We start from the raw sequence: 12,701 nt of genomic DNA on the forward strand, positions 1-12,701 counted from the left end.
AATTCAATTTCAAGGATGGTCTGAAGCAAACACATTTGTTCCCATTGGAAAATAGATAAATTTCGAATATGTTGGCAATCCCTTTAAAACTTACTTTCATTTTGATCATTTAGCACCGTATTGATGTTTAATGTGAAGCCAATAAGCTGGTGAAGAAAATTGCATTATTGTAATGAAAAGCAAATCCTTAACAAAACTATTGAGCTTTGAGAACAGGAATGCCAGCAAATCAACTCAGAATACTATTGTGAATGCACAAAAAGAAAAAAAAAATCTTTTTGCTTTCACTTATTTTTGAAAACAGGTTAAAAACAAAGGTTTCAAAAAACAGCAGGACACGATACAATGCATTCAACAAGAACCAACTGACTAAAAAAAAGTTACCATGACTAAGTTCTGGACCACATTCCTACCATTAATCATTTTTGAAAAATTATTCCAGCAGGATTTATATGGTCTTCATTCTGGTTTTGTTACACTTTAATACAATAGCTACGAAGAAGGATTGTGCACTCTACTTTTGAAAATTTAAAGTGAGCTACTAGCTCTTGGATTGCAGAGTGATCTTTAGGGTTTAATAATATTCACAACTTTCAACTTCAATATTGATTTGGTCACTTTCCTGTAACACCTTGAAAACAATTTGCTTTATGTTATATGCCATTTGTTGTTTTTCTTCCAATTAATGACACTGAATTTCTAGTTAGATCAGCAAGTTGTTCGGTGATATATTCAGCCCTGTGTTTGTCTTTCTTAATTTTAAATTAACAAATCTTAAGCATTAGCACCAAAAACAGTGGATAACACTAAACAGAGTGAAAATTCTTGTTGGAGGGCAACTGATAAATAGAACTCCACAGATGACTATGTTCAGCCCTTCTTTCACTCTACTCCAAAATTATGGATATTTCTGGTAATGTAAAATTTGCTGATGAATTAAATGGAATAGCAATGTAAGTAGTACAAGAGAGGTTTTTTACGTTTGAAATTATTCCAAAAATACTCTTGACTCAAGACCATAAGACATAGGAGTGGAAGTAAGGCCATTCGGCCCATCGAGTCCACTCTGCCATTTAAATCATGGCTGATGGGCATTTCAACACCACTTCCCTGCACTCTCCCCATAGCCCTTGATTCCTTCTGAGATCAAGAGTTTGTCGATCTCTGCCTTGAAGGCATCCAACGTCCCGGCCTCCACTGCACTCCGCGGCAATGAATTCCACAAGCCCACCACTCTCTGGCTGAAGAAATGTTGTCTCATTTCAGTTTTAAATTTACCCCCTCTAATTTTAAGGCTGTGCCCACGGGTCCTAGTCTCCCCGCCTAATGGAAATGACTTCCTAGCGTCCACCCCTTCTAAACCATACATTATCTTGTAAGTTTCTATTAGATCTCTCCTCAACCTTCTAAACTGTAGTGAGTACAATCCCAGGATACTTAGCCGTTCATCATACGTTAAACCTACCATTCCAGGGATCATCCGTGTGAATCTCCGCTGGACATGCTCCAGGGCTAGTATGTCCTTCCTAAGGTGTGGGGCCCAAAATTGGACACAGTATTCTAAATGGGGCCTAACTAGAGCCTTATAAAGCCTCAGAAGCACATCGCTGCTTTTATATTCCAACCCTCTTGAGATAAACGACAACATTACATTCGCTTTCTTAATTACGGACTCTACCTGCAAGTTAACCTTTAGAGAATCCTGGACCAACACTCCCAGATCCCTTTGCACTTCAGATTTGCGAATTTTCTTACCGTTTAGAAAATAGTCCATGCCTGTATTCTTTTTTCCAAAGTGCAAAACCTCACATTTACTCACATTGAATTTCATCAGTCATTTCCTGGACCACTCTCCTGAACTGTCTAAATCTTTCTGCAGCTTCCCCACCTCCTCAGTACTCCCTGCCTGTCCACCTATCTTCGTATCATCGGCAAACTTCGCCAGAATGCCCCCAGTCCCTTCATCCAGATCAGTGTAAAGGTCCACTTTAACTGACTTTGGTCATTGACTTACCACTCCATTGACAGACAATAATTGATCACCACGCTTTAGGCCCCCATGTCTATCGGCAACACCTCCAGGGATAATACGAGAGATGTAGATTGGTGAATTTTGCTCCTTTCCACCCATCACATTAAAACCAAGGCCTTCTTCAGTTTTTGGTAACTCCACAACCCGGGGATGGGAATGACCTTCACTTGCAGCAAAAGCAGCAACAGTGGCCTAACAAAAAAATATTTTAAACTCAGGTTCACAGAAATAAGATCAAATATTGAATTTTGCTGGAATACACATACTACATCCATATTTCCACCTCTGTATATTGCCATCATTTAACATTTTGAAACAATGGTTAGTACTTTTAAACTCGGCCTGGGACCAGTTCAATATTTTTGACTTGAAATGAGGGTAAAATATTTCTGTATGTTTTACTAGAAAGTTCGGAAACAGTAGAAATCAAAATGTATGTCAACTTTCATAGGCCATAAAACTGATTGAAGACCTCACCTGAGTTGTGTGAGACTCAGGCTTTTCCATTCATCTGATTATTCAGATTGCAAATATATAAAGGTACACAGGGAAAATACTGCTGATTTTGGGTAGATATTTACTCATAAACTTGTTTAGAGATGCTATGACATACTTCTAGAGCAGGTGAGACTTGAAGCCAAGTCTACTCAGTCCAGAGACAGAGACACTACCACTGCATTACAACAGCACTTTGAATAACATTGACTCTAACTGCTGTTAATCAAACAATGTGCCTTCAATTGCTGGTAAATGTCTAAGTTTACAAATAAATTAATTATGCCTTAAATGACTGAGCCAGAAAGGCCTTTCGTATAGAGTCATACAGCACCAAAACAGACCCTTCAATCCAACCAGCCCATGCTGACCATAATCGCTAACTACATTTGTCTCAGCTGCCTGGACTTGTGCATATCCCTCTAAACATTTCTTATTCACACCCGTATCTAAACGTCTGAACACTGTAACTGTACCCACAGTTGGCTAAATGAAAAGTAATGTCTCGTGATAACTGACAATGGCATCAATGGAGAACAATGGAGAGATCATCTTTTAGGTGGATTAGATCCAGTACAGAGACATGTCTCAGTACAGAAGTGAGAGTGACAGCCCTTGACAGCAAGGTGGCAGTTGACTGAGCGTGGCATCAAGGACCCTCACAAAACTGAAATCAATAGGAATCAGGAGCAAACTCTCTACCGACTGGAGTCATATCAAGCATGTAGGAAGATGACTGTGGCTGTTGGAGGTCAGTCAGCTTAACTCCTGGGCTCCTCTGCAGAAGTTCCTCAAAACAGAATCTTAGGCTGAATCATCGTTAGCCGCTTCATTAATGACCTTCCCTCAACCAGAAGACCATCAGAAATAGGAACAGGAGTGGGCTGTTTTGCCCCTCAAGCCTGCTGTACCATTCAATTAAGGAGGAGGTAACGGCCTTGTGATAGTATTATGCGGCTCTTAATCCAAAGACACAGGGAATGTTCTGGGGATTTGGGTTTAAATCCTACTATGGTAGATGACAAAGTTTGAATTTAGTAAAAATGTGTAATTAACAATCTAATGACGACCATGAAACCATTGTCGATTATCAGAAAAACCCATCTGGTTTACTAATGTCCTTTAGGGAAGAAAACGCCCGTCTTCACCTGGGCTGGCCTACATGTGACTCCAGACCTACAGCAATATGACTCTTCGTCGGAGGCTCACTGATGATGTTACCTAGAATGGTGACAAAACGTCTGAAAACTAACCTTCCAGCTCAGCGAGCAAACTCACATCCAGAATATGACTCTTAGCTACCCACTGCGCAATAAATGCTGGTCTAGCCAGCGATGCCTATATCTGGTGCATGAATTAAAAGAGGGCTTATGGCTGATCCGACATTCCTGCATTTTCTCCATTACCCTGATTCCCCTGCTGATCATGAAGGTATCTCAGCCTTACATTTACAGAAGACCTCTTCCCACACAGCTCTCTGTGGCAAGGAGTTCCAAAGAGTCTCAAACCTCAGAAGAAATTCTCATTTCAGACTTAAATTGGCACCCCTTTATTCTGAGACTATGCCATCTGGTCCAAGACTCTTCCATAATGGGGAACATTCCCAGCATTTACCCTGTCTAGCCATCATAAGGTCAGAAGTGGGGATGTTCATTGATGATTGCACAATGTTAAGTACCATTCGTGACTCTTCAGACACTGAAGGAGCCCCATGTCCAAATGCAACAAAACCTGGACAATACCTAGGCTTGGCATAAAAGGTGGCAAGTAATGCAATGACTATCTCCAATAAGAAAGAATCTAACCACACTGCCCTTGAGAGTCAATGATGTTACAATCACTGAATCCCCCACTATCAACATCCTGGAAGTTACCAGTAACCAGAAACTCAATTGGACTCACCATATAAATACAGTTGCTACAGAAGCTAGGAATCCTGCAGTGAGCAACTCATTTCCTGAATCCCCAGGGTCACCCACTACCTACAAGGCATAGATCAGGAGTGTGATGGAGTACTCCACACTTGCCTGGATGAGTGCAACTCTAACAACACCCTAGAAAATTAACACCATCCAGGACAAAGCACCCTCTTGACTGGCACCACATTCACAAACATCCATTCCCTCCACCACTGACACGCAGCAGCAGTGTCTACCATCTATCAGATGCACTGGAGAAATTCACCAAAGCTCCTGGGACAGCACCTTTCAAACCCACTTCCAGTGAGAAAGACAACGGTAGCATATACATGGGAGCACCACCACCTGCTACTTCTCCTGCACACCAGGCACCATCCTGACTTGGAAATATATCACCGTTCCTTCATTATCTTTGGGTCAAAATTCTGAAATTCCATTCAGAATAGCAAGAATGGCATTGTGAATCCACCTAAAGAACCTGGACGGCAGTGGCTTAAGGTAGCAACTTTCCACCAACTAGGGCAACTAGGGGCAGGCAATAAATACTGGCTGAGCAATAAATACTGGCCAGCCAGTGACACTGTGAGTGAACAAAAAAAACAATAAGAGAATAATGAATGCTCAAGGAAGGACATAAAAAATAAATAAACAATTGATAGGTGGGATTGTGTTTTTTGTTCCCGTGTTCTACAAACAAAAAGCTATTAAGCAGATTCAACACTCAAAATAGTAAATAATCTGCTACTGGAAAAGAAACCGCAAGCAAAATTATTACAACAGCCGGAGAACACACGCGATACTGCATGTCACAAGCAGTGACCACCACCCCTGCTATCACTACATCAGGAGTCAAACAAACCATTGAACTTGGCCTCACTGGCAACTTATCAATTCTCTGCTCAGCCTCTCAACACGTTCACAAGGCAAACAAACCAAAGTAACAACTGGCAGAATCCCATGTTCCTAAAAAAAAATGCAATGTCAACAACTTTTTGCTCAACACTAGGTCAACAAGCAGTATCAGGTGCAGACCCAGAAGGAAGCAGAATATCTGGCTGTCCTTGCAACATCTTCAGAACAATAAAATGTTGCACTAATATAATACACACAACATTATAAAAAGAGGTTTGCATTGTGATTTCCATTTCCAATGTTCCATAATAACATTCTCAATTGTGCTTGATTAACAACTTTCCCCAAAATTTCATACAATTTTATCTATTTATCCTTTATTTTATTTATCCTTTACAATTCTATCTACATCATCCGATATAGACTGAGTATTCAAATTCTCTGAATTTCTAAGTTGAACATCACCATGGAAAATTGCACAAATCATACTGTCTTTACTATGAAGATAATTATAAGTCTTGTAAATATACTGGTGCATATTTAGGTAGCCTTTCTCTCAGCAATTGTTTAATTTGTAAACAAGTTATACCATCAGTAATATAAAAGCAAAATGAAGCTACAGTAAAGTATGAAAGAAATGTCTGGAAAGCCCAGAAGTGACCAGATCAAATTTGGTGTGTCTATATAAAAGGTGTGAAATTAACTTCACTGTCTTGTTATGACAGCAAGTCGTCACACATTAATTTTAGTTTTGATCCAGCACTGTCTGATGTATTGCAAGGAAGTTAGTATAATTGACAGTGAAAAGAATTTGTTAATTTAATCAGAAAAATCAGTGAATACTGGGTCCTATTAAAGATATTACCTGGGTAGTAGCACTGGCTCTACCTTCTGGGCTGCCACTGATGTCTAAATTCTCATATATACTCTCGAACACCTGAAATACACACATGTCAAACAAAATTAAAAAACACAATTACAACACATTATCTGGTACCTCCACACAGCATACCTTTGCAGTTGCGCGAGCTCTGAATTCTGGGCAGCCACTGATGGTTATTGTCTCATGCATGTACTGATAAACCTGAAAAATTATTTGCAAATCAGAAAAGAATTAATTACTCACAGTTTAATGCAGTACAGATCGCGCTTAGATCTTGAAAATATTTTCAAAGAGCAGTTTTGGGTTTATATTGCCATTTATTTCAATTTACTTTACAGAAGTTTAGATATCATACACAAATAATTGGGAAATTAAGATGTTCAACACCAAATACCCATAACGTGGAAATAATTTCTATAACAATAGATGTTATTTTCTCTTGAATGTAAAACAATTCCTCGAATTACATTGTTTTTAAAGTGTGGTAGTGCCTCTTCCCATCTCAGGCACAGAACAGGCACTCTGGAACTGGCTTAGTTTGAGAGATAAGGAATAATCAACAGAAACTGCAAACAAAGTGACAGTACAAAAAATAGAGCGAAAGAAGAAAATGAGAAGAGACAGAAATTAAAAAGATATAATTAAAAGCAAACAATTATAGAGAGAAACTGGAGGATGGTGATGCTCTTTTAGTTGCTGATGATAAATAGACATGGGTCTATACATGTAGCTGTATTTGGGTATTTGCATGATAGAACACTTTGTTATCAAAGACAAAATACAGCAAGTGTTGAAAGTCTAAAACAAAAACAAATACTCATCAAGTCTGGCATCATCTGGGAAGAGAAAAGTAGAGTTAACATTTCACATCTGTCACCATTCATCAGAATGAGAAAAAAATTTGAGTAAATGGAAGATGGAATATTGTAAAGAACAAAAGGGAAAGAATGAGTTAAGGTGGTTAGTGGGAAGGATTAAATGGCAAAAGGATTCACTGTGCAAGGGAGTGACAAATTGTGTTAAGATTATCAAACGCCTCAGACCTAAAGAAGGGAAATCACAGTTACTGTTGCTCCTCCTGGCCTATGCCACCCCAGCTAAACCTCTGACCCCAATGCGAACACAGTGGCTGCTATGACCAGGTCACATTGGGCTGCCTTGAGCCCTGGACTCTGGTTATTGGGCACTATTTTACTGTCCTAGCCTGGGTCTTGTCTAGAGGGTGTATGAATAGTAAGATCCTGAATAACTGCCAAGAACTGAAAGTAAAGGAGATGAGAAAAATAAGTAAGGAAAAAAATTTGCAAAGAAAACAAGAATAAAGGGACATTGTTATTATCATTGAAAATTGTTGAACGCAACATTGAGTCAAGAATTCTGAGAAATGCCCAAGTGCTGCTCTGATCTTGTGCTCAGCTCCATTAGAACACTGTAGCAGGTCAAATTGAGAAAGGTCAGAGAGAACGCTAGGTAGAGAATGACCGGAAACTGAAGGTCATGCTCACAGACTGAATGGAAGTGTTCCACAAAGTGGCCCTCCAGTCCCATTATGTAGAAGAGAATATATCATGAGCAGTGAATTCAGTACACTAAATTGAAAGCAGTACAAATAAATAAAGTTTCACTTGGAAGGAATATTTTGTTACTTGTATTTTAAGAAGGGACAGGTAAAATGAAAATGTTATGATGTCTCCAGTAAGGAAAAGTGTAGTGGAAAGTAGATGGGTTGTTGGGGTGATTAAGGGAAGGAGCATGTGTTCCAGAGGTAGCTGGCACTTCAGTACGAAAAGTGAAGAAAACCTAACTTTTTTTGCAGTGGCACCACACAGAAGATGAAGGAAATGTCTGAGGATTTGTTATCCAGTGCTTACTGGAGCCCGCCAAGGGAATACGGTTCGATTCTTTCATGTTAGAGATGTTGGACACTGTATAGCACTTTAGAGGTTTGAATGTTCCAGGTCACTTTTTTTAATTATTTGGCTAGTTGCTTCAATGGCTGGGCCAGCATTTATTGCTGATTTAAGGCTTTAGCAAAGGTTTGTAGTTTGGATTGTAGGTGAGATTGTTGACTTGTGCTTTACCACACACTTCGTCTTTAATGGTCAAGTATACGAACAGATCAATGGCACATCCATGGGGTCACCCATCTCATGACTCATCGCAGAGGCATTCATACAAAGACTGGAACATACCACCGTCTCCCTCATTCAACCTAAACTGTGGATCTGGTACGTGAACAACACATTTGTCATTATTAAAAGCATCAAACTATAAGAGACCCACCACCTCATCAACAACGTTTTACTGGGATTAAATTCACAAGACAAGATTAAAGCAATCAGCTTCCGTTTCTGGACATCAGAGTTGAACGCATGACCAACAGAGAGTTCCAAACCTCGGTATACAGGAAAGCAACCTACATTGGCCAAATCCTCAACTTCCACAGCCACTACCGCAATATCCACAACAAAACTACATTACAGCACTATTTAAATGGATCAGCACTCACTGCAACATGCCAGAACTACGAAGGAAAGAGGAACAGCACGTGTACAAAATCTTCGCTATGAACGGATATCCCTGCAACTTCATCCTCAGGTGCCTACTAAACAGACGACAAGAGGACACAGTACATCTTAACACACTGGGCACATTGCCCTACATCAAGAACATACCAAAACTGACAACGAGACTCTACAGCCACTCTACCACAAACACGCACAAGGATTAAAGACCCCATTCACACAACATGCAGAACCAACATGGTTTACAAAGTACCACGCAACGACTACCACAAACATTACATTGGACAGACAGGATGAAACTAGCCATCAGAATTACATGAACATCAGCTAGCAGCAAAACAACACAACAAATTTTCCTTCATCTCAGTACACCCAGACAATGAAGGCCATCAGTTTAACTGGGACAAGTAACCGTAGTAACCCAAGCCAAACATAGATATGCATTGGAATTCCTAGCGGCATGGTTTTCGACCCATAATGCAATCCAAAACATATAGGATTGGACCCCACATACAAACCTATACAGAACAAAAGCGGAAATGACACTATTCACCGTAACAGGCCAAACAGTATAAATTCCAAGTGGAGCAGAATAACATCGCTTTATCAGAGGCCTCACTGATGATATTACCTACCACGGTGATGAAACATCTGAACAAAAACAAGCCAGTTCGGTGAGCAAGTCAACAACCTCATTTATTGCTCATCTCTTACTGCCCTGGGGAAGATGGTAGTCAGCTGTCTGTTGAACCATTGGAGACAATTTGGTGTAAGTAAATTACTATGAGGAAGGCAGTGTTAGAATTTTGATGCAGGGATACTGGAAGAAACTAATATATTTGGAAGTAAGAATGGTGAGTGGCTTGGAAGAGAATTTGTAGATAGCGGTATTCTCAAATATCTGTTGTCCTTGTCATTCTAGATGATAATATTGGGAATTGCTGTTTAAGAAACTTTGAAACTATAGACAGTACCGCTGCTATTGAAATGTTGTCAAGAGACTGAAAGTTTGTGGATATGGTGCTAATCAAATAGACTGTTTTGTTTCTGAGGGTAACAAACATCTTGAGATTTGTTGAAGCAGCAGGTAGTGCAGAGAATTACATAACACTACTGACTTGAATCTAGTAGATGGTAGATTGGCTTTAGTATTGATTAGATTAGATGATTAGATTCCCTACAGTGTGGAAACAGGCCCTTTGACCCAACAAGTCCACACTGCCCCTTGAAGCAGTCCACACTGTCCGTCGAAGCATCCCACCCAGATCCATCCCCCTATAACTCACACACAACGGGCAGTTTAGCATGGCCAATCCACCTAACCTGCACATCTTTGGACTGTGGGATGAAACCGGAGCACCCAGAGGAAACCCACGCAAACATGGGGAGAATGTGCAAACTCTACACAGACAGTTGCCCGAGGTGGGAATCGAACCCGGGTCCCTGGCATTGTGAGGCTGCAGTGCTAACCACTGAGCCACCATCTGGAGGTGAGTTATTGCTAAAGGATTCCTAACATTTAACCTGCTCTTATAGCCATACTATGTAATCAGTTGGTATAGTTCAGGTTCTAGTCAATGGTGAGCTCCTGGACGTTGATAGTGGGAATTCAGCAGTGGTAATGCCACTGAATATTGAGAGGCAATGTTTGGATTCTCTTTTGCTGAAAATTATCATTGCCTGGATCATGTATTGTGAATGTACTTTCCATTTGTCAGACTAAACCTGGGCATTGCTCGCTATAGTCGGACATTTATGACTTCAGTATGAGCAGTTTTGAATAGTGTTGAATGTTGTGTAGGCATCAGTGAACATTCCCATGGTGTGAACTGAATTCGCTGAAGACTGGTATTTACACTGCAATTGTCTGGAAGAAATAAAGATGTTTTAGCAACTCGGCACTTCTGGCTGAAGATATTTATAAATGCTTTGCCTTTTTGTTTTGCACCGATGTGCTAGATTACCCAATCATTGAGGATGGGGATATTTATGCAGCCTTCTCCTCCATTGAGTTGTTTAATTATTTAATGCCTTTAGATGTGGCAGAATTTCATGGCTTAGATCAGATCCGTTAGCTGTGCACTTGTGTATCTCTCATGTCTATCACTTGCTGCATATACTGTCTGACATGGTAGTAGACCTGTGCAGTAGCTTGATCAGGTTGACAGTATTTTTAGGTATGCTTAATGCTGTTCCTGGCTAGGCTTCCTAGATTCTTCATTGATCTTGGGTTGATCCCTGGTTTGATAATAATACAGAAGTGGGAATATGCTGAGTCATAATGTTGGAGATTGTGTTCGAGTACAATTCTTGTGCTGCTGATGGCCCACAGTGCCTCATGATACTTAGTCTTGAGCTGTTAGACATATTTGAAATGTCTATCATTTAGCATGGCGATAGTGCCACACAACATGATAGACGGTATTCTCAATGTGAAAGTGGGATTTCATCACCACAAGGACAGTGCAAAAAAGCATGAAACTAAATAGCTACCCGTACAAAGAGGTAGTCATATTGAATAGTCTACAACAAAAGGAAAATCTAAAGTTTTTCAGCGGAGACAGGTGATTCAGATATTAGGATGTGGAAGCATTGGAAAAGGTACAGAGAAGATTTATTAGGATGTTGCCTAGTCTGGAGCGCAGGCCCTATGAAGAAAGGCTGAGGGACTTGGGTCTGTTCTCATTGGAGAGAAGGAGGCTAAGAGGGGATTTAATAGAGACATACAAGATGATCAGAGGATTAGATAGGGTGGACAGTGAGAGCCTTTTTCCGAGGATGAAGACTTCAGCTTGTACAAGGGGGCATAGATACAAATTGAGGGGTGATAGATTTAAGACAGATGGCAGAGGCAGATTCTTTACTCAGAGAGTGGTAAGGGTGTGGAACGCTCTGCCTGCCAATGTAGTTAATTCAGCTACATTAGGGGCATTTAAACAGTCCTTGGATAAGCATATGGCTAATGATGGGATAGTGTAGGGGGAGAAGCTTAGATTAGTTCACAGGTCTGCGCAACATCAAGGGCTGAAGGGCCTGTTCTGCGCTGTATTGTTCTATGTTCTATACTTTGGCAAGTTGATATTTATATCATTAATCATCTCATGAATTTCAAATTGGTGTGTTGTGATATTATCAGACAGAGATTTAGGACTACAAAAACACTGTTTGAGAAAAAAAAAGTAATACTAGCACCAGTCTGCAGCCAAACACAGAAACTGCTGGAAAAGCTCAGCAGGTCTGGCAGCAGATGTGGAGAGAAATCAGAATTAACATGTCGGGCCCATGACCCTTCCTCTGCACAGGTGGTAGCTAGGAAAACATTTTTATGCAAAAAAAAGGTGGGGGGGGCGCTAGGGTAGGAACAACAAATGGGTGGAGATAGCTCAGAGAGAAAGAAGAACAGCTTGTGCTGAGCTGCACTGGAGCAGGTGCAGCAAGCATGAGACAGAGATGTTAGACAGGGAACAGCATGGTGTGTTGAAGTGGCAGGCAACTAGAAGCTAGAGTCTTTTTTGCAGTCAGAACATTGGTGTTCTGAGAAACAGTCAAACAGTCTATGCTTCATTTCCCCTATGCAGAAGAGAGCACATTGAATAGAATAGAATAGAACAGAATATCCCTTATGTATTCCTATGCATTCAATATGAAATGCAGTGAAAAGTGTGTACTGTCACCATACATAGACTCCATTCATTTAATTTATAATATAAAATAATGATAGCTTAAAGGGATCTAACCTTTCCTTCTCTGCTACTACAGTTTGTCGCCACCAGAGTCCCACTCTCGACTTCCCAGGCCATGCCATGCTGCCAAGTGTGTCCCAGTGAGCAATGAATGCAGTGGACTACACTGAGTGAAGCGTAAATAAAATGCCACTTTACCTGGAAGGTGTGTTTGGGCCCTTGAATAAGGAGGAGGGAGGAAGTAAATAGGCAGGTGTTGCACCTTCTGCAGTTGCAGGGCAAGGTGCCATGGGCTTGTGGGGGTCGGGGTGG

The 12,701-nt window shown here is 40.6% G+C and overlaps 1 protein-coding gene across 7 annotated transcripts in view; it reads right to left on the reverse strand.

Annotated features, from left to right (window-relative positions):
- The window catches only part of lin7a (lin-7 homolog A (C. elegans)), a 72,695-nt gene that overhangs the window by 22,226 nt on the left and 37,768 nt on the right, over positions 1-12,701 (reverse strand). For 4 of the 7 annotated variants that reach the window (XM_059652463.1, XM_059652462.1, XM_048548665.2 and 1 more), the window contains 3 exons: positions 6,311-6,382; positions 6,164-6,235; positions 2,015-2,224 (listed from right to left, as the gene is read on the reverse strand). In XM_059652463.1, the coding sequence (XP_059508446.1) occupies positions 2,015-2,224; positions 6,164-6,235; positions 6,311-6,382 (354 nt within the window). The remainder of the gene's footprint in view (positions 1-2,014; positions 2,225-6,163; positions 6,236-6,310; positions 6,383-12,701) is intronic. The other 3 variants (XM_048548663.2, XM_059652465.1, XM_059652464.1) reach the window with 2 other exon arrangements.

Source organism: Stegostoma tigrinum, chromosome 18 (assembly GCF_030684315.1).
Source record: "Stegostoma tigrinum isolate sSteTig4 chromosome 18, sSteTig4.hap1, whole genome shotgun sequence".
Classification (NCBI taxonomy): Eukaryota; Metazoa; Chordata; class Chondrichthyes; order Orectolobiformes; family Stegostomatidae; genus Stegostoma; species Stegostoma tigrinum.